The 22,853-nt window shown below is 50.5% G+C and overlaps 1 protein-coding gene across 1 annotated transcript; it reads left to right on the top strand.

The window, feature by feature from the left end:
• Positions 1 to 223: 223 nt before the first annotated feature.
• Positions 224 to 4,183, top strand: LOC149339146 (uncharacterized). The gene is made up of 2 exons (XM_089550880.1): positions 224 to 1,314; positions 4,162 to 4,183. Exons 1-2 carry the CDS (start codon positions 392 to 394, stop codon positions 4,181 to 4,183), a joined length of 945 nt encoding a protein of 314 aa, XP_089407006.1. The 5' UTR covers positions 224 to 391.
• The last annotated feature ends 18,670 nt before the right edge of the window (positions 4,184 to 22,853 follow it).

Here is a 22,853-nt window from a genome sequence, read left to right as displayed (position 1 = left end):
GCCACCGCTTATCCAGTGTTCAAAGTATACTGGCAAACGTTGGTAAACATTGTGTCATCCATTAAAATGGGTTCAAAATTAATTTTATTGTCGAGTACCACATCGGCAGTTCATAATTTTCGAACACGCTAAAACATGCGAGTTCAAAGATTTGGTTTTATTTATTATGTGATGAAGAAGAAGTGCTCGCGCGGCAGCGAGACTGCTCTCGGCGAGCGCGCGCTTCCTGTTGGTGCCGTTGGAACCAGTGCCTGTCGGTGAACGCCGTTCCGCGCTTTGTGCTTTGTGTCGAGCTGTGCTTTGTGCGTTGTACCCGAAAAACCCATTACAAGTGGTGGAGGTGGACTCTGATCCCGTCCTGGAGCTGAGAAACGGCACCGTTACCACCCAAATGCCGAGAAACACATCCCCGCCGCCGTCATCGGTTCCGCCAGCACCTGTTATCTGCGCTGGCATGCCTCGGCAGCGAGACCCAGCTGTCTTCAGCGGCACTGGTGACAGTGATGTCGAAGATTGGCTGGCGTCCTACGAGCGGGTAAGCACGCACAACCGCTGGGACGATACCATGAAGCTTAACAACGTTATTTTCTACCTTGCTGACGTCGCCAACCTGTGGTTCCGCAACCATGAAGCAGACATAACCACCTGGTCGGCTTTCAAAACGAGCTTTGCCGAGGTATTTGGCCGTCCTGGCGTGCGCAAGCTCCGCGCTGAGCAGCGCTTGCGTGAGCGGTCGCAGCAGCCAGGTGAGACGTTCACCAGCTACGTGGAAGACGTCGTAGACCTGTGCAAGCGCGTCAATTCTGAGATGACTGAAGCCGATAAGATCCAGCACATTATGAAAGGCATCGACGAGGACGCCTTTCAGATGCTTCTTGCCAGGCAGCCGGACACCGTTGCCTCCGTCATCAGCTTGTGCCAGAGCTACGAGGAGCTGCGCAAGCAACGCGTCCTCGCTCGTCGCCCTTTGCGGCAGGCCGAGGTACTATCTGCGGATGCCATGGTCGCTGGAGAACCCCAGTTCATGCAAGAGGTGAAGCGGTTTATCCGCGAAGAAGTTGCACGTCAACTCGCGCTCGTGCATGCGCCCCCAGCTCCGTCACCAGCACTTCCGCCGGCCTTTCAGCAGACCATCCAGGCACAGGTCGCAGACGCCCTGCAGATCGCAGATGCCGTGCCACCAGTCCCCCAGCAGGCAGTGGCTGCCCCGCTTACCTACGCCGCCGTCCTGTCCCGCCCGGCTCCTCATACCACGGGCAATTTCTCCGACGCCACAGCAGCTCCGCCGCCCTTGGCACCACGACCTGTCCGGCCGTATCGGGTTCCCGCCGCACCATCGTTGCCGCACATGGCGTCGGCCCCCCTCCCCTACGGTCGCCCATGGCGCACTCGGGACAACAGGCCCATTTGTTTTGCCTGTGGCATTGCCGGACATGTCGCTCGCTACTGCCGCCATCACTCTTATTATCCGCCTACTGACGTCATGACGCACTCAGCATACGGACCTCACACGCAGCGGTACCGCGTGCAGCCTAGTTCGCCACCATCTGCATTCACCACTGAGAACCAGTCCGCCGCGCCGCACCGCTCCCATTCTCCGCGGCGCCGTTCCATCTCTCCGATGCGCCGCCGCGCCAGCTCCAGTGAAGCGGAAAACTAGTGAGCGCAGTTCACGAGGCAAGAACTGCGCCTTTGGCGAACTTTACAAGGCCTCTGACGTCCCCCGCCAATGTCGTTGATGTTGTAGTAGACGGTGTTGCGACGTGTGCATTGATAGACACCGGAGCAGCCGTATCAGTTATAGACGCGAAATTTTGCCGCCGCATCAAGAAAGTTTTGACGCCATTCCCTGGTATTTTACTGCGTACTGCTGACGCCCAGCAAATTCAGCCGCTCGCCGCTTGCACTGCACGAGTTGCTATCCAAGACGTCATCTACGCAATTGAGTTTGTGGTACTGTCCTCCTGCTCGCATGACGTCATTCTTGGGTGGGACTTTCTGTCGGACCACTCTGCTGTCGTCGACTGCGCCCGTGCTGAAGTCACACTCTCTGTCCTACCCGACGACTCCACTGCCGAAACCGCTGAGTACCCGGACAAACTTCTCCTTTCCCATGATGTCGAACTTCCTGCTTCCTCGTCCGTTGTAGTCTCCCTGTCCTGTATCTCTCCAGCCGACCCACCCGACACAGCTGTACTCTTTACTCCCTCGGAATTGTTCGTTCGCCGCAGGAACCTACCGCTTCCCTTCGCTGTCCTCACAATGACTTCTGGCACCGCAACCATGCTCATCAGCAATCATCTGCCCACTCCTTTGCCTCTGCTTCGTGGTGAATGCATTGGTTACGTAGCATCGGCTGAACTTCTACAAGTCGTTGACGACGCCCAGGCTGCTCCTACACCGTCGCTCGATGCTCTCACTCCGGCTCCCCTGTCACACCGACCACCCTCTGACGTTCTGTGCAGTGCTATCGATCGAGACCTTCATTCGGCGTGCCGTGACCAGCTGTTCGCCCTTTTGTGCGAATTTCGTTCGTCTTTTGATGCGTGCCAAACTCCACTCGGCCGTGCTTCCGCTGTCACCCATACCATCGATACTGGCACCCATCCTCCTCTGCGCCAGCGACCATATCGCGTGTCAGCTTCGGAGCGTCGCGTCATCACCGAGCAAGTCGACGACATGCTGGAGCGCGGGATTATACAACCCTCGAAGAGCCCATGGTCTTCCCCGGTCGTTCTCGTTCGAAAGAAAGACGGCTCTATCCGATTTTGCGTGGATTATCGACGGCTGAACACTGCAACCCGGAAAGACGTTTATCCTCTGCCGCGCATAGATGACGCCCTCGATTGCCTACAAGGAGCAGAATTTTTTTCGTCACTCGATCTGAGATCTGGTTATTGGCAAATACCCATGGCCGACGCTGATCGCGCAAAAACAGCATTCGTCACGCCTGATGGGTTATATGAGTTTAACGTCATGCCATTTGGGCTTTGCAATGCCCCTGCTACATTCGAAAGAATGATGGACAATGTCCTGCGGGGCCTACGCTGGAAGACGTGCCTCTGCTACCTTGACGACGTCGTCGTGTTTTCGCCCGACTTTTCGACGCATCTGACTCGCCTGCGCCAAGTGCTCACTTGTCTCACCACCGCAGGGCTGCAATTAAATTTGAAAAAGTGCCATTTCGGAGCTCGCCAACTGACCATCCTCGGTCACGTCGTCTCTAAACACGGCATCCTTCCGGATCCCGCAAAACTTCGTGCGGTAGCCGAATTTCCGAAGCCGTCCACGCCCAAAGAACTGCGGAGTTTCATCGGTCTATGCTCATATTTTCGCCGCTTCATCCGGAATTTCGCCACCATCATTTCACCTTTGACGCGACTTCAAGCCCAAAATTCGTTGTCGTCGTGGTGCTCCAAATGTGATGATGCTTTCGCTACAATGCGCCGGCTCCTTACTTCACCACCCATACTTCGCCATTACGACCCGGACGCTCCGACCGAGATCCACACGGATGCTAGTGGCATTGGCATTGGTGCTGTGCTGGCACAACGGAAGCCTGGGTTTCATGAATATGTCGTCGCCTATGCCAGCCGCACACTTTCTAAAGCCGAGATCAATTACTCCGTGTCCGAAAAAGAATGTTTGGCCATTTTGTGGGCAATAACCAAATTTCGACCATATCTCTACGGCCGCCCCTTCGACGTAGTCACCGACCACCATGCTTTATGCTGGCTTTCGTCCTTGAAGGATCCATCCGGCCGACTTGGTCGTTGGGCACTGCGACTTCAGGAGTACGACATTCGAGTCATCTACCGTTCCGGACGCAAGCACTCTGACGCCGATGCCCTCTCCCGCTCACCGCTACTTGCCAACGATGCGACAATCTCTAGCATTGACCCCGTGCTCTCTTCGTTACGCCCTCCAAACATGCATCTGGAGCAGCGCAAAGACGCCTGGATAACCTCTCTCGTGCACCTCCTCTCCGGCCGCACTACGTCAGCGCCCTCCCGCTCCCTTCGACGTCAAGCCCGCCATTTCACTTTGCAAGACGGTCTTCTTTATCGCCGGAATTACATGCCAGATGGTCGAAAATGGCTGCTTGTCATACCTCGCCACTTACGTGCTGAAGTCTGCGCATCTTTTCATGCCGCACCCCAGAACGCCCATGCTGGTCTCTTAAAAACATACACGCGCCTTCGGCACCGGTACTACTGGCGCGGCATGTATACCTTTCTACGAAAGTATATTCGCTCATGCCTTGACTGCCAACGCCGCAAGTCACCACCGCAGCGCCTTTCCGGGCCATTGCAGCCTTTACCTTGTCCTGCCCGTCCGTTTGATCGTGTGGGCATCGACCTTTATGGGCCTCTGCCGCCTTCTACTGCTGGTCACCGCTGGATTGTCGTCGCTGTCGACCATCTTACGCGCTATGCCGAGACGTCCGCTCTTTCGACGGCTACAGCCAGAGAAGTCGCTTTCTTCATTCTTCGCAACCTCGTTCTTCGCCACGGTGCTCCCCGCGAGCTTCTCAGCGATCGCGGCCGCGTGTTTTTATCCGACGTTGTTCAGGCGCTTCTACAAGAATGTCGCGTAGTTCACAGAACAAGCACGGCGTACCATCCTCAGACGAACGGGCTGACCGAAAGGTTTAATCGGACGCTCGGTGACATGCTCACTATGTATGTCACTCCCGACCACTCTAACTGGGACCTCGTACTCCCATTTGTGACGTACGCCTACAATACCGCCGTCCAGTCTACTACAGGGTTTTCGCCATTCTTCCTCCTTTATGGACGCGAACCTACCTGCTTGATTGACACCATTCTCCCCTACCATCCTGACGCATCTGACTGCTCGCCTGCTTCTGAAATCGCCAAGTACGCCGAAGAATGCCGCCAACTAGCCCGATCCCTCACGTCTGACGACCAACATCGTCAGAAAGAACGGCGTGATTCTGGTCTACCCTTTGCCCACCTACCCGCCGGCTCCCTTGTTTGGCTCTGGGTCCCTTCTGGTCCTCCTGGCATGTCGTCCAAGTTCCTCACAAAATATCACGGCCCCTACCGTGTTGTCTGTCAGAGTTCCCCCGTGAACTACGTTGTGGAACCTTTGACACCCTCCTCTGACCACCGCCGCCGTGGCCGTGAAACCGTTCACATCAGCCGCCTCAAGCCCTACCACGAACCCGTGATGTGTACCACGCCGTGAGTCGCCAGGATGGCTCCTCCTTCGCCGGGGGCCATTGTGATGAAGAAGAAGTGCTCGCGCGGCAGCGAGACTGCTCTCGGCGAGCGCGCGCTTCCTGTTGGTGCCGTTGGAACCAGTGCCTGTCGGTGAACGCCGTTCCGCGCTTTGTGCTTTGTGTCGAGCTGTGCTTTGTGCGTTGTACCCGAAAAACCCATTACAATTATTATATTTTAACCGAACACTTTTGCAGTTTGTGAGCAAAGCTACCCATGATTCCGTTGGAAAAGCTGCACTCTGGTTGCGCAGTGAGCAGCAATAATCAAAGCCACCTAGACTACTCAAGGCCTCTCCGCTTGCTCCGTGACGTCACGCTAGTTGTCCGACCTCCGCTCGGGACTGCGGGGGTTCGCCGGCAGTTTTAAGCGCACTTTTTTACTATCCGAGGTACAATGGCTTTAGAAGTGAGTCAATAAATATGGATTAGCGACTAAACAACAGCTTTCTAACCGCGAGCATAATTTTGCTAAATATCTTCCTTATTAATTTATAATTTATGCTATCTTTCGTGGCCCTTACAATATACTTCGTATTGGAGCTAAGTGCTTCGTTTTTATAGCTGCATGATAATACTTGTGATAGAGCATTGCATAGCTATAGTTCCTGCTCTTCAGTTCATCGTGTTTAGTTCATATTAACTTCAAAATATTTTTTTCCTAGACAGAAAAGCAGTAGAATGAAGCAGAATGCATGACATGCAGTACCTGCTACATCTCATGCATTCGGTTGCTTTTTAAATAAATGTACGTTTTTTTTAGTTATGTTCGAAAGTGGATGGCGTGTTAGACATTAAAATAAACAAAATGAATGAAGTCATGCAAAACAGTAACATGAATACTTTATGGACATTTTATTGGTCAGAGTGCTCTGCATTAAAATATTTCAATTCTTTAATTTTTTTAGTTTCCTGGCAACTGCCTTCTTCTGACTGCTGTTCTGAATGGCGTCATCCTTCAATTTACAAAAATTTACATTTTCCCGACGTGCCCTCATGAAGGTGTAGAAGGAAGATATGATGGGCAATTGGGGAACACGGAAGGCACTGCACCCTTTTGAAGTTGAACACGATCGCGGTTGAGCTCTATGGTTCTTCCTGTTTGTTTATCATCATGTGAGAGCTTGGTGATGAAGTCTTGCTTATGGAAATGGAGCTCGCATACCTGCATGAGAAAGCTTAATTATTTACATCCGGTTCTCCCGAAACTATTCTTCAACAACTTTTAAAGTTACAGAAGGTTTTTGCTTTTCTTTAGCACCACATCATGATTTCAACGTGCACAAGCCAGGAGAATACGGTATGACGCACTGCAGCTCGAAAACCTAGAAGCCGGAAAAGAGAAATGTCAGCACGTTTGCTGCCTAACCTAACCACAGGCCTGCGTTTCTATGAGCCTGTGCTGTGTTTCACCGAACTCTCACCGTCGTTCGCGGTCGGACCGGTCGGGCGGGTCGGGCAACTAGTGTGACGTAGGCCCCTGTGGAGAGGAGGAGCGAACAGGCCTTGTCTAGTCTAGGTGGCTTTGCAATAATACGTTTAGGAGAATTGCGATCGAAGTCCTGTTGATCAGAATTAACGTTCTGATTACACCCGAGACGCCTTCAACAAAAATTGTCAACAGGCGCCTTCAACAAAAATCAAATAAGTTTCATTTGATTAAGTTTTTGGAATAAAAAAATCACTTTTTTTTTATTCGCTCTAGAAATTCACTGCCGCAGTGCGCAGCTGATGTCTGCTTCATGGAGATCGCGATACAAACGTAATAGATTAGCGCAAGTGCATTTGCTAAACCGAAAGTGTGCTCAGTTTTGGCAACGTCCAGAAACGAAGCAGTCGCCTCGTAATTTCGAATTATGCGTTGCGCTCGTGAAATATTAGGCAGGTGCTTCATAAACGCACGCGGACACGTGCTAAGCGATTCCTAGGCTTCCCTACGCCGTGCCCTGTGATCGCGCCTTTCCCGTGTTTTCTGATTTGCTATTTTCTTCCTTTTCTGCGAATCGTAGTGTTGGAAATTGTTGTTTTTGACCATTTTATTCTTCTGCTGCGTAATTTGCATGGGGGCTATATAGCTTTTGCTCACGTCTTTGCATATTTACTCGCAAATTTTTTTTTTCTTTCGAACATCACCTTTATTGATGAAAACCATCGAAAGTAGTTGCGAACCACAATTCAACATGCCTTTGTTTGTTTTTTTGCGAAAATCTTCCACACCAACAAACAATTTGAGGATTCTTCGACGACCACTGAATAAATGGACTGACAACTGGCGTTAGACGCATGTTAACCTAGCTTGTTTGGCGCATGTACGGTACATGAAACTATGAAAGAGCGCACATTCTGCTTGGATATTTTTTTTGCTTTGTATTTTTTTTATTATGTGGTAACATTTTAAGCTATCTTGAACTAACAGAAGCCGCATCATACGGCCCCACAAAATACGCGAGTGTCTCAAGTCGTTTTGGCGAAATGCATCTTGAAGCTCCAAGTTTTTCACTTCAAAATTTTCAGGCTTTTGCTGCAGTACTTTGACGCTTCCGTGTTTCCCATCCACTTCTCTCTTGTAGATATTGCTTTCTGTACTGCCTGTGGCCATGTGACTCATTCTCCAAAAATTCCAAACCCTTTTCACGGTTTTGGCCTCTTCCCCTCTCTCTTTAAAGTCTTCAAGTCCAATATCTCCCCACCTGTTCTCCCGGCCGTGCCCTTTTCCAGGTAGCGGGCTAACCCCCCACCCCGCGAAGCGCTATTTTTTCTTTTTGGTTGTCACTTCCTCAAAGCTGTTTTCCCTCGCGCGCAGCTACGCGCTTCGCTGTTCCTCCACCTCCCTGTCTCCACCTTTCAGCTCGAGGACTTTTCTCGGAACTACAAAACCTGTGCAAAGGAAAATACTCTCTCCCCTCCATCCAACCCCCCCCCCCCCCCCCCCCATCGTCTCCACTGCTCGTCTTGGAACCGCGCGACTCATCACAATAAGACATTCTGGACTGCACGGCGGAGCTCAACCACGTGCTCAACCAACGCGACGAAAATGCATGCACACTCGAGCTAGCACCGTTCATAGTCTGTGCACGCGAAAAGCCACACTCATATATTAGGAGAGCTCCGACGCTGTTCGTACCGCCTGTAAGATCTTATTTGTAAGTACTAAAACTCTTTTATCTTGATATACGTCTGGAAGTTAAAGTGGTTTTTGTAGTAAATGTTGCTTTGACTACATGCGCCTTTATTTTTTCGGCAGGAGAAGAGAGCGAGCCAAAAAGCACGAGGACGACTTCTGTGTACCCACTCTCATTGCGAAATGGCTTGCTTGACGTCGTGCGCAGTGGAATTGCGGCCGAATGGTGAGAATTTAATTTTTCGTCTTTGGTGAGAAGAACTCACTAAAGATTCACTACTTTGGCTAACAGCGGGTTTGAACTCATATGACTTGAGATAGGATGCATTCGGGAATATGTCCTTTACCGCTTATGCACGACAGAAATCAGAACCGCTTAATTAATTTTCCACTGCTGACTAGTTGGTAAGGATATGTGTAATACTTCCGTAGTGTTTCTTTTTGCCTTCTACACTTGCAGACTCAATAGAAAATCCGCAATTTCTGGTTAAAGCTTTTCCCAAAGTTCTCTCGCAATGAAAAAGGGCATTATTCTGGACTATCAGACTAGTATTTTTGTGTGGTTTTCAAGTTGCAGTTTCGAATCCAATTATAGCATGCATGCGAAGCAACTAAGGTAAAACAAAGGTGCCCTGAGTTCCTTGCGTTCAGCGTATTTCGTCAAAAATCGCAAGCCGCATTTTTAACCCCATTAAAGGGGCACCGCGATGATTTCCTCAGTACCAGTTAATATCATTAAATAGATTCATCATGCTTTCCAGAGACCAGAGCAAAAAGAATTATTGAAATCGGAGCATGCAAACGAAAGTTATTCCACTCTGAAAATTCCAAATGAAAAGCTCAGACTAAAGGCCCGTTCACACTTGCGAGTCGCAGAGGTCGCGCGACTGTTTTGGTCGAAAAGCGACAGTCGCAAACGGTCGCCCTGGTCGAAAAGCGACAGTCGCGGGCCAGTCGCTCGCTGCTCGATTTTTCAGCCTCGCGACTGCGAGTCGCAAACCTCTGAACCAATCAGCGAGCGAGCCAAGCTTCCGGCGACGACACCGCTCGCGGGCGCGCCGGGCGACGACCTGCGCTGCTCCCAGCGGGCTGCCGTAGTCGTCGCTAAGCCTAGCCGGTTTCATATCGACGTCGCAACTGAGGGCGCTTCGGATCCTGGCCAGCGCTAGTAATTAAGATGCTGCTTTCGTCACCGCTTTATTGTGGACCTTGTATCATAATAATATCAAGACATGCTTGACTTCCGCGCCGCCTTCAGCAGCGGGGCTAGCAGACAGCAGTCGAGCCGCATGGAGCAGCAGCAGCAAAGCGGCTCTGGGAAGAAATTTGCTTTTGTCGCTGTTATCCCTTCTACCAGCAACTCGGTACTGGCCAGCGATCTTCAAGAATGATTCATTTTTTACATTCCTGTACCCAAGGGCTTGGTATGAGCGCGAACAAGCAATATTTGCGCATTTTTGTGACGCCGCGGCGGCCGGCATACTGCAGGCTGGTAGGCCGGCCCTGCAGAGAAGCGCGCCTCTGTCATCATGACGCTTGTACGACCGCGGTGCACGTCAAAACCCTCACGACAACCTAATCTTCGCTCGGGTAGTTGTAGTACATTGCGAATAGCAGTTTAGACGACCGAGCGCGAGTACAGGAGGCGCGGTCAAAACAGACGAAACTCTCGAAGGCGCGCGAAGAACGTCATTCCCGAGAGTTTCGCTTCAAACGAGAATCTAACGAGAAAGCGACCCGCTGGTCGCGCTTGCAAGTGTGAACAACGGTGTTGTCGAGCTGCTGCTTGGTCGCAAGCGACTGCTGGTCGCGTGCCCTTTGCGACTCGCAAGTGTGAATGAGCCTTAAAACGCACTTCAGTCGCCCATTTCACTCACCCAGTGCCGAGACTGGGCGCTACCAGAACCGCGCCTAGCGCACACGCAGCGGAAGCGTGCATGCAGTTGTTGCTTTGTCGGGGCTGTAGACAGCCGCGCATTTTGATGGCGTCTTCCCCCCGTGTACGCGACGCTGTAGTCAGGGCAGGGGTGACTAACAAAGGAAACTCTGGAAGACTGTGGGCAGTAGCCCCCCTCGCCCCCAAGCTCGTCTCCCGTCTCCTGTCCGGCCTTTCTGTTCACAATTCTGGGCAAGGTGTGTCGAGTGGCTTTTTTTTTTCGCTGCCGTCTTGGTATGGCCACGGCCGGTCTCGACGCGCGCGCTTTCTGGTTTGAGCTAAAGTTTTTTGAACAGCGCTGGCCGCCACGAAGGTTTGAAGTGGAATGGAAAGTGTCTCCCCTAGCTGTTTTCATTCGCTTTCCCTGCTTCTTTCCAGTTTTTGTGGCATGCGAAAAGCTTTCAGTACTCGGATACATATTTTGGATTCATTTCGCAAGTATAAAGGAACAATATGCAAACTGGACGCCCAAGCAATGAGAAAGGCAGCGCCCTATCTGGATGCCACCTCATTTCCGCTGCCGCAAATGGCCGCCGCGTTGCGACACCATCGGCTCGAAACAAGCATTTCTAGCGAAGATTAAAATATCAAATATTATGATTTCGGTGATCTCATTGCGCGTTTAGGACTCACAATGTCCCTTACTCTGCATACAAACAACAAAGACCCCATGCTTTATCTACGTCGCAGGGCACCTTTAAATAAAACTAATCAAAAATGTTGTTTTGACGTCCATGTGGAAGAGACGCTACAACCTGTGCATATTTACTTGAATAAAAAATTAGCTCGCAATTTACAGATACGAGTTATGATATTAAAACAAAATAATACATTAATCTGTTTTCAATATAACATTAATTTGCTTATCTCGCATTGAATATATTTACTGGGAGTGCGACACGACGCATTAAACTAAATTAAACCATTTGTATAAGGGAAGTTTAGTAAATTAAATTCCTCTTTGTGCAACTAATGTGGTGCTGGTTCTTAAGAATAAATTAAAAATTTTCCTGTAAAATGTGTTGCTAGTGTCTTCACGATGACTGTGTTTCACAAAATTCGGTGTTATTTAATCATTTTTGTTCTGTGATGGCCATAATTCAGCTTACCATGACATCATGCATCTCTTTGCAGGCTTGGCGCTTCGTGAGGCCATCGTGCAAGAACTGGACGAGGAATTTGTTTGAATGCAGTCCAGCAGCCCCCTTGCAAGTGGAGTGCAACGAATACTTCGGATATGACTGATCAGTTCACTGGAGGACAGCTCCGTTGAGCGCTTTATGGATGCCTTAGCCGTGCCGCAGCAGCTTGCCGAGATGCTTTGTCCAACCTGATCGGCACGCACCAAACTTGAAAATAAATTGTTTTCCCACAACCTCTGCCACCATGCTCTTGGGCCCCCTTTCTTTACTCCCCACGGTGGCTGGTGGTAGCGCAAACCATCCTGTGTGCGCTAGAAGCGTGATTCTGGTAAATCAAAGCAATAAACGGGTCTTTTTTCTGGAATTCTTTCGCACCCTCATTTATGAATATTTTCTAGGTAGAATGGTATGTCCATCCACAGTGCCGGTCATTGGCGACTGGGTTAATTGCATGTGCCAGCGTTCGAAAGCTGGATGCCATTATTCGAAAGCTGGAAACGATTATTCGAAAGCTGAATGCCATTATTCGAAAGCTGGAAACCATTATTCGAAAGCTGGCTACCAATGTTTGAAAGTTGGCTACCAATGTTTGAAAGTTGGATGCCAGTATGAGACCTTTGCTGGCCCATGCTGCAGAACGAACATCGGGACTGCGTTGGCCGCTTGATCGGCCGAGCGTTGGCCCAAAACTGGCATGAAAGTAGGGCCAATGTGTAAAGTGGTAGCGCTCGGCCCAAATGCCAGTGTAGGACCAATGTTCGTACCAAGTTTTGCCAACACTTGCCCGGCGTTCGGCCAATGTTGTGCTGCCTGGGAGGTGGCTAGGATGTTGGGCTTTACGTCTGCAAGAGTATTACTACACAGGGTCTATAAGTCTGGTCACCTACATGCAGATGGTGACTGCTTTTCCCGTTATCCCGGTGGCACATTGAACAATTCTGGCGGTGGCTGCAATGCTTACCTGTTTGCACTCTCTTCCTTTACTCACACTGATGAAGAGCAGCGCCAAGATGCCGAGCTACACAGTATTATCGGCCGCCTTGAGACTGCCCCTTCTACGTACCAGTTTGTCCTCTGCGGTGAGACTTTATACCACCATGACATTAACCCTGCTGGCGCCGACCTCCTCCTCGTTGTTCCCAAGCACTTTCGCAGTGCTGCCCTTCAAAAACTCCACAATCTCCCAACTGCTGGTCATTTGGGTGTCTCGTGCACTTACGAACATGTGTCGTTCATTCCATTGGCTCCACCTCTATCACTCTGTGTGCCACTGTGAGCTGCCTGCATCAGCATCAGAAATGCTTTAACATTCGCCTGGCGCTGTTTCAGTCTACTGACATTCCCTCCAAAACTTTCTATCGTGTCAAACTGAACGTCCTCGGCCCATTTCCCGAGTCACCCTTTGGAAATCAATATAGGTTGTAGCTGCCACATACTTGCTATGCAATAATGTGGTGGTGGTGGTGGAAAACATTTATGTACAGGTATAATACAAGAGGTTATGCATGAGCTGACCCAGAGGGGGCCAGCCCTTACAAATACTAGGTGGAGGTCCCTAGTTCGGGACCCCAGTGGCATCGGCCGCCGCCCGGGCTCGCGCGACCAAGGCCCGTTGGGCCTGCAGGTCAGAGCAGCCGAGCAGGGTCGCCTCCCAGCCCTCCCGGGTTGGGTTGGGGTGAGGGGGGATAGCAGGGTTGGAGGGGCAGGCCCGCACCATGTGGTAGATGTCCGAAGACTTCTCCGCACAGTGCGGACAGCTGCCCGTGAAAGAAGGGTCGAAGTGTTTCAGAGCTGCCGGGCACAGCAAAGTATTAGTATACAGGCGGAGCAGAAGCCGCTCCTCCGCCTTTGAGAGACCTTTACACGGGCGAGGATAAAGACCATGGCCAGATTGATAGAGTAAAACGATGTCTTTGAAGGTGTAAGCTGGAATAAATTCGAGTTCCTGATCGTCAGGGTCGGAGGGGAATGTCCGGTGCGAGAGCGCGCGGGCGGCGGCGTCAGCTGCCTCATTTCCCTCAAGGCCCATGTGAGCGGGAGCCCAAACGATACGCCGGTGCGCGGGTTCACCGGTGTAGACGCTGTTTTGGAGAATGCGGTAGGCTAGATACGGTACCCAGCCCTGCTCGACGTTCCGTAATGCCCCTCGCGAGTCGGAAATAATTGTTTTTGAATTGGAATCAGATGCAGCCAACGCATTGTGTGCACCTGCAACCACTACTGCTACTGATGTCGCCGATTTCCTTCTTTGAGAGATTTTACATCATGGCGCTTCGAATCAGCTCCTTACAGACTGCACTGACTTCTTCCTTTCCAAAGTTCTCGAAGACATTCTCTGTTCCTGCTGCAACTAACATAAGCTTGCCACCACCTATCACCCCCAAATCAATGGCCTCACCGAGCACCTCAATCATACTCTCACAAATATGCTTACAACATACATTTCACCGGACCATTGTAACCTGGACCTCGCTCTCCCATACTTCACATTCACTTACAACTCCTCTCACTACAATTGTACTGGTGATTTACCTTTATGTGCTGCCACCATCCCCAAATGCCTCTCGACATGCTGCTTCCCCACCTTCTGCCTACTCCCATAACACTACTGCTTATGCCAACCACACTACCAACTAGCCCCCACCCGCCTGCTTGTCTTCACACAGTAAAGGAATCTGTCATCCCCGCATCGTTTCCTTCTCCTCTCCTTGGTGTCTCATCTTGCTATAGACGCCATATGGAAATCCCTGGAAAACTTGTCTGCCGGTATGCTCACCCAGACCGTATACCTTTGTCAGGTTATCAGATCACTGCTGTCACCTATGTTATAGCTCCAGCCTTCTTGGCATCTACATCAAGTTCCATTCTTTCGGACATCATGCAAGTCTCATGCCTGAAACCTTATCATTCACGGTGTAAAACCAACGGCAATAAATTGCCGTAAATGTGGCATCCATGAACAAAAAGTTGTCGGGGACGTTTAAAGGGGTCATGACACCATTTTTCAGACTCCAAGCTGTTTATTGCATGTAGTTCGTTATGCATCTCGGGACAAATGGACAAAATAAGAGCTCATTTGGTGCAGCGGATAATTTCTAACTGAATTCTTAATTGGATTGGAAAACGTTTATTGCCAGCACTGAGCCCTAGTGGGCATTATAATAGGTGGCTTCGAGCCCATGACTCTTGGCGACCTTGTGAGCCCACTCAGTGGCCCGGACTTGCGTCAACAGGTCTGAGCTGGCCAGTACAGCCTCCCACCGCCCGAGAAGGGACTGGTAGTAGGTCCGCCGGTGGCGGCGCCTTTTTGCAGCTCCATAAAATGTGGTCATATCCGGCTATCTCGCGGCATTGCTTACAAGTCGGTTTGTGTTGGGTTGGATACATGTGCGCTAGTCTCGACGGGCTAAAGAAGGCTCGCATCTGGAGCCGACGCCACGTTACCTCCTGGCTTTTGTCGAGCGTTTTGTCTGGTGGCGGATAGATCCTCCTTTCCAGTTTAAACTGCAATAAAACGGAGAGTTGAGCTAGGTACATGTTTCTTGGAAAAAAACAGCGCTAAACGCAACGAAAAAGAGTACAACAGGACCGGCGCTGACTATCAACTGAAGACTTTATTAGGAACAACGCGCAATATATACTCCAATGACAACCAAGAACGCATGGCAACACCAAAAGCTACAATGATACATCAGTCACCTGGATCAAGATACTTCAGTTCACAGTCATGAACTGTTACAGAGGGGATGCTCACGCACGAGTCACTGTTTTTTTGGATATGAAAGAAAGGCTTCACTGATTTCCCGTGTTAGTTTATCTTTGTGTTTGTACAGAATCTTAGTTTCATTAAAAATGGGGGTACATGATTTTTCAGAAGAACCAGTTTGGTTATTCTGGGAACAGTTCCTGTAATGCAAGGCCAAGTTTGACGACGGAGCCCCCTTTAATGAAGTGTTGTGGTCTCTTAAGCGGGTGTTCAAGCACCTTCCTGTTTCACCTATATAGGTCTTCCCGCACGTGAACAGCACTTGATACACGACCCCTTCAGCACAAGGGACAAACCGCCGGTCATGCTTAATCTGGCAACCTTTTTTTGTTTTTCTTCGTTTCTTTTCCTCTTCCCTGGCCCTTCTATCTACAATGGCAGCAGATATGGCATTGACGTTCTTTTTTCGGCACCAAACAAGCTCGGCAAATTGTGCGCCATTGTAGATAGAAGGGCCAAGGAAGAGGAAAAGAAACGAAGAAAAACAAAACAAGGTTGCCAGATTAAGCATGACCGGCGGTTTGTCCCTTGTGCTGAAGGGGTTGTGTATCAAGTGCTGTTCACGTGCGGGAAGACCTATATAGGTCAAACAGGAAGGTGCTTGAACACCCGCTTAAGAGACCACAACACTTCATTAAGGGGGGCTCCGTCGTCAAACTTGGCCTTGCATTACAGGAATTGTTCCCAGAATAACCAAACTGATTCTCCTGAAAAATCATGTACCCCCATTTTTAATGAAACTAAGATTCTGTACAAACACAAAGATAAACTATCATGGGAAATCAGTGAAGCCTTTCATATTAAAAAAAAAAACAGTGACTCGTGCGTGAGCATCCCCTCTGTAACAGTTCATGACTGTGAACTGAAGTATCTTGATCCAGGTGATTGATGTATCATTGTAGCTTTTGGTGTTGCCATGCGTTCTTGGTTGTCATTGGAGTATATATTGCGTGTTGTTCCAAATAAAGCCTTCAGTTGATAGTCAGCGCCGGTCCTGTTGTACTCTTTTTCGTTGTCATTTAGTTTAAACTGATTTATTCGTGAAATGATATGAATGCACCTCTCGTGAAATTTGGGGACTCAACTCGGCTCACTGCTCGGCTGATATAACCTCCAGCTATACTGTGAGCCAACTCGTTTCCCCTGTTCCCCGAGTGTGCCGGCACCCAAATTAGTTCCACCTCTTTTTGGTCCCAGTCTTGATGTCTTAAGATTCATTCTGCCTCCTGGGAGATCATACCCCGCGCGAAATTGTTGATAGCCACCTTGGAGTCGCTAATTATGGTCATTGCTTTGGTGCTGGCCATTGCCATGGCGATAGCTGCCTCCTCCGCTGTCCCTGAGTTTTTTGTCTTGACCGAACCGGTCGTTAATGTTTCACCCGAGTTGTTCACGCCCATGACCAGACCACAAAGGAGTCGCCTCCTTCGTATTCCGCGGCGTCTACATAGGCTGTGTATTTTGAGCCTTCGAGCTGGCCTTTGCTCTGGCTCTCCTCCTGTTTTCGTGAAAAGCTGGGTGCATACTTTTTGGAATTAGTTTAATAGTGAGTAATTTTCTCACATCGGTCTGTAATTTTGCCTGCGCGTTTCTTTCTGGAATTCTATCATGTAATATTAGGTTGCTCAGGATCTTCCTCCCCGGGGGTGAGGTTGCAAGCCTTCTTAATTGCGCAAATATATGTGCCTCGCATAGTTCCGTGGTGGTGTTGTAGAGCCCCAGTTTAAGAAGTCTTTTCGTAGGAGTGCAGTGGGGCAGCCCCAAGGCTGCTTTATATGCCTTCCTTATGACCCCGTCTATTTTGTTCTGTTTCGCCAGCCCTAGCTTGAGGTAGGGAATGGCGTAAACTATTCTGCTTATCACGAAAGCCTGAACCATTCGGCAGAGATCTTTCTCTTTGACTCCCCGTCTTTTGTTAGCTATTCGCCTTATGAGCCTGGTTGTCATGTTAATTGTCGACTTAAGTCTGTTTATTGCCTCTGTGTTCTTTCTACTGTCTTGTATTATAAGTCTTAGAACCCTGATTTTGTCAACTATGGCTACCAAAGCCTCGTCTCGTTTACCTGTACGAGAATGTCTCCTTTGCTGGTATCGCGTTTGCTAGCCCCCCGGATCACCTGAAGTTCGGATTTGCTTGGCGAGCATTTTAAACCTGCCCATCCCGCGTATTCCTGGACAATATCGATTGCCTGTTGGAGGTTTTGTTCTATTTCCCCATCGTTTCCTGTGTGCGTCCATATTATTGTCATCCGGATATAGCGTATGGTTTATCCCTTCGACAGTCTTCAATAGTGGCAGTAGGTTCTTCAACGCCAGGTTGAATAAGAAAGGAGAGAGCACTGAGCCCTGCAGAGTTCCCTTGTCTCCCAGCTTAATAGTTTCCGACTGGATGTCTCCTAGATTTATTTCTGCTGTTAAAGGGGTGGAGACACCAAATTTGTGGTTCGCGCGTTCTTAGTTTCAAACGTTTCTTATGGCTCCAGGAAGCATGATACACACTCAGAGATTCATATATTCACAGTGAATAATTTATTATAGCATTTTTAGGTGAACGATTTTCGGTTTCGGTTTCGGAACGCCGAGTTGTACAGTGACGTCACAGAGGGGGAAGATCAACTGCTTCGCTTGGTCACGTGGGCCCACAAAAGTTGTGACGCACCTACTGCTGCATCGTCTGCTTTCCCACACACGTGCTGACCAGCGCATGAAAACAACTGCACGTCTAGTCCCAGCAGCTCGGATTCTGACAGATCTGATTCCAATGAGTGAGGACATCGACTTTTTTTTTTTTGTTCGCACGCTAATATCGCCTTTGCGGGTTCGCGTGAGGATGCGAAACACTGCAAAATGCCAGTAAGCATCGCTGCGCCGCTCTACCCAAGCTGCGCCCACAACTGCCCACAACCGGTGTCACACTTCGCTGCCGTGCAGCAGTACCTGAGCGCTGCTTGGGATGGTGTACGAATATCACAAGAAAAGACAAGATCGCCTTGTTATTAGAACTGCCAGCTATACTCGAGCAGCGACAAAGCATGTCTGCTTATGTTGGGAGCTTTCGGCAACGGCACCGCTCGCGGGCGCTCCGGGCGACGAGCTCTGCTGCTGCCTGGCTGCCGTGGTCGTCGCTAGGCCTATAGCCTGTTTAGCAAGCGGTCGGCGCTTCGGAAGTCGCCTGCGCTATAATAAAAGGCCTACTTTTCACAAATAGCTGTAGTGTTAACAGAATCATCTCACAATAAAATAATAGTATGGTCAATCTCCTCGACGCCTTCGGCAGTGGAGCTAGCGGGCGCCAGGCGAGCCGGACCCCAACGTCGCGGCAGCTGCTAGGCGCGGTTGTGAGAAATTTGCTCATATCACAGTTGTTACCTCTACTAGCAGCTCAGTATTGGTCAGCGATCCTCAAAAATGACACTTTTTTCACATTTCTTGCCCTATGGTTTATTATTTACGTCAAGAACACTCTTTAGCTCGCTTTTATGACGTCGGCAGACGGTATCTAGGCTGACCTACCGGCCGGCAGACTCGGCGTACTTCACGTCCGCACAAGAAAATACAAAACAGCCATGCTACCAGAAAGGATGCTTTCTAGATTCGAGATACGACAGCATGACTGTGCTAAAAGTGGATCTTTCGGCAGCGACACTGCCTGCGGCAACGCCGGCCGACGACCTGCGCGCTGGTCCCAGACTGCCCTAGTCGTCGCTAGGCCTAGCTGCTTTCAATTATCGACTCCGCAGCTGAGGGCGCTTCGGGACTGGCCAGCGCTCAGAAACGTGCTCCGCTCGGCACCCCTTTACTGTGAACTCGTCTCATAATAAAATATATGTTCGATTTCCACGACGTCTTGAGTAACAGAGCTAGCAGACGGCAGGCGAACCGCACCAGGTAGCAGCAGCACAAAACCGGCTGATGAAATTTGCTTGCATCGCAGTCAAGGGCGTCCGCAGAATTTTTTGCAGGGGGGGGGGCCCCGTTGGTGCCCCGGGGGGGGGGGGGGTATGTTCGTAGCAGAAAGGCGCTATTTGCGGAGTAAATTTATTTATTTATATATAAATAAAAATTAAACAAAATGCACACATGAAAGAAAAATTACAAACAGCAAATTAAAGCGCGGCTAGGAGAGGTACATTGGAGTTTATCAACGAAGAAACAACTAAAATTAATAAAAATGCAAAAAGATGCTATATCACTTCGTGGAGAAGAGTTTTCAGTCTTGCTGCATACGGGTTCTCGACTCACCCGGATTGATGACCAGCACACAGCACAATATGTTCACAAACACGCAACTACAGTCACTCAGTCAGTCTTCCTTGAACAACAACTGTAGGCGCCTCGGATTTTTCTGGGCGAATTGCGTAATTACACGTGTGATAAATTCACTTCTGTGCTTCATTACACGCTCTCGGTGCACACTCATCATACACATTGATTGGAAAAACTGTTGAACGCGTACGTTGAAAACAAAAGATGACTATATATACAACGAAAACTTATTTACAAGATGAATGCACGCTCGCAGCTTCATACACCTCGCTCCATCTTGCTTGCGCATCCGCACAGTCGATCAACCGCACACACACTGCTCTCCGCTCGTCGTTTTCTCGTCCGCTGTCTTGGTTGTTCTCAGCTTCGCTGACAACCGGCCACTAAAAACACCCAAGCACGAACACAGAGGCGCGCACACGTGCAAGGGCTTACTTGCCGCAGTATCCCCGAATGCGCACTTTGGGGGTGAAAGGAACGCCGCGCAACTTCCGAGGGGAAGGGACACTCGCCACTCCAGTCGGAAAATTTGTTTTTGTGTTTTTATGGGGTTCAGAGCCCCAAAACGACTCAGGCTATGAGGGATGGAGTAGTACAGAGTTCCGGGTAATGTCGACCACCTGGGTCTCTTTACCATGCACTGACACGCACAGTACATGGGCGCTGTTGTGATTTGAGGCCCAGCCAGAGGTGACAGGCGAGCCAGGCAGGCGCCAGTGGGCTGCGTTGACCAAAGGCGCTGGTTTTCGCAGAAGACGCAAAGAACGCTGGTGTGGGGGCGCCTCGGGAGACTGCGTCGCCGTGAACAAAAGCAGCTAATCCCCTTTGCCGGAGATTCTGAAAGCGGCGCTTCTACCGAACTGCGCTACCCGTGGATCGGAGGAGACAGCGAGCGGCGGCGGCGCCAACTCATCGCCCGCTTGCCCCTGAGCAGCCCGACAAAGCGGGGGTGGACACGGCTGATTTTACCTTCCCTCCTTAAGAATTCATCGGTGACCGGCGTAACGATAGGCGAAAACAAGATGCCCCGTGCACTGTCTGCCTCCGTGTCGCTATCTCTCTAGATATCAAAGAAACAGACACCCATCTCAAGGCGGCTCGAAACACATGCTCGCCGGTGCCGCTGTATGTCTGGAACAGGTCGCCCTTCAGTAGAGCTAACGATGGCGTGGTTTGAAAACGGCGGAACGACGCACGCCCGGACGCGGCATTTCGCAGATGTGACCATGCGGGGCTGCTTTTACCCTTTTGACTGAGCGCACCACCGCCCCTGGCGTGCGGCCATCACTCACGGTTCGAGTGAGTGATTTTCCAGGGGGGTGCAGCCGCCCCCCCTTGCCCCCCCCCCTCCGGACGCCCATGATCGCAGTCATCACTTCTACCAGCTGAACTCGGTATTTGCCAACGATCGTCAGAAACGATGCATTTTTGATATTCATATATCCCAGGGTTTGCTATGAACGTGAACAAACAATACTATCGCGTTCTTCAGATGCCGGCGTTCGGCACGAAGACTGGCGCAGACCGCCCGGCTCCAAGGAGTGCGCCCTATGTCATCATGACGCTGCCGCTCTCCGCGCTCGCATTTGGCTGCCGCTTCCCGTCGTTGTTGCCGCGAGCGGCCCGCCGTTGACATCTAGCAGGCCGGACGCAGGCAACGAGCTGCAATCGGACGTTGCGACGCTGTTCGCAACGGCGCGCCGCAAACCGAGCGAGTGGCGGTTAGCAGCAAACGCGGCTCGCTGGTGCGTCGACTGCGCTCACGCGGCTGTGCCCCGCTCATCGTACGTCACTGTATTTTGGTATGACGTCACTAAAACTTTAATTTTTCTACACCCCTTGTGACGTCATGGTTGATGGCGCTAGCGATGGGTCTAGATCGTGAGAGTGAGCATTTAGGTAATCTTTGGAACCGAATTAAAATATTTTTTAAACGTTTGTTGCGTCCAACACCTGGCTGTGAGTGCCCTTGCATACATAGGAATCCCATAGCAGGCTTTTTATAGCTTCAAAATTTGGTGTCTCCACCCCTTTAAAGCTTCTCCTGAATCATGTGGCAGTCAAGCAACACTGGCGCACTTGCGGTTTGTGACGACTGACAGTCACGTGCTTGGTGGCATCTGAACAGCGCGTAGTGAGCACAGGGGAGTGAGTTGTTCGTTGTTCAGGCTAGGGCTGCGGTGGGAGTAAGGGGGGAAGTTGGAGGGAGATGCAGGCAACGCAGATCTGTGTCCTTCCCTGTTCTATCTACCTTCTACCCGGTGTCGGCGACTTCATCACAATGTGCCACGGCCGCGTTCTGCTCAGCACCGATCGTGCGCGCGGCAGTTTTGCAGCAGACGATGGCGCTGTCAGTTTGTGACGTCACTCAGACTGCTTCAATGTGGCCGTTGCTGCCAGGGAGAGGAGCTTAGAGCCGACAACTATTACAGATTCTATATAGCTCAAATGCGTGCGTAGAGCCTTACTTCCTTTTTTAAGTGCGGGTAATAACGTCGTGGCTAGTAGCTGCAACGGGAAAGCACGACTTGTTGGTAGACCATGACATGACCATTTTAGCTCCGCCTTAAGGGTATGACGCGATAGCGTAATGGATTAATTTCCATATATGCATAATTGGTCATTATCTACTTCACATTCATAGACCCCTGTGAGTCCTCATACCCCTTCTGGCGCAGTGGTGCACCCTTTAAATCATGCACCACTACCCTGCGATGAAAGGTGCTCCCAGCCCTGGGCCTTGTGCGGCCCGGGTTGCTCTTTCAAAGCGAACAATCGTTAATCAAACTGCCCCCTGCTGACGGTGGGCAGCTTTTTCACTAACCGGTGGGGAGGTTGTGATGACGCCGCAGGGTCACGTGACCTAGGTGGGCCACTTGCCTCCTATAGCTAGGTTGCTCAATGGGGATCATCTGCCAGAACCATGCTTGTGATTTTTCGCTCACAGTGGCGGCAGCGACAGCGCCGACATCCTATTTTCAGGACAAATGTTCCTTTAACGCGGTCCCGTTAGAACAATGTGTTTTTCTTATTGATTCTTACTCTCGAATAATCATTTCATTTTTTACTCGGTCTCGCCCAGTGCTTTACAAAGCGAAATCGCACACAAAATCAAAGCGGCTAAACATTTCCCTGCAGAAATTTATGTCTTCGCAGGGTCAGCGCGAGCTTTTCATTGGGGCCGGTTGCAACGGTCTTTCAAGCAGCCACGCAATTTCCGCTTGCGCACAAAGTCTCGTGTTCCGTCCGCACATCCTCAACTGAAGATAGCACTGGCGGCGTCACGATCTCGCTGTCACATCCATATCCACCCTCGCTGTCGGTTCGCAAGAATGTTGCCTAATATTCGGGGCGTTCCGAGCCAATTCGAACTAGAGTTC

This window comes from Amblyomma mixtum, chromosome 6 (assembly GCF_055824585.1).
Source record: "Amblyomma mixtum isolate Tamu chromosome 6, ASM5582458v1, whole genome shotgun sequence".
In the NCBI taxonomy this organism is placed as follows: domain Eukaryota; kingdom Metazoa; phylum Arthropoda; class Arachnida; order Ixodida; family Ixodidae; genus Amblyomma; species Amblyomma mixtum.
The sequence above is the reverse complement of the archived record's forward strand: the minus strand, read 5'-3'. Positions and strand labels throughout refer to the sequence as shown.

Coding starts and splice junctions, on each gene's coding strand:
- LOC149339146 (XM_089550880.1), top strand. CDS start 392: ATGCCGAGAAACACATCCCCGCCGCCGTCATCGGTTCCGCCAGCACCT. Junction 1,315..4,161: donor GCACCACGACCTGTCCGGCC/GTATCGGGTTCC, acceptor GCCGCACCCCAG/AACGCCCATGCTGGTCTCTT.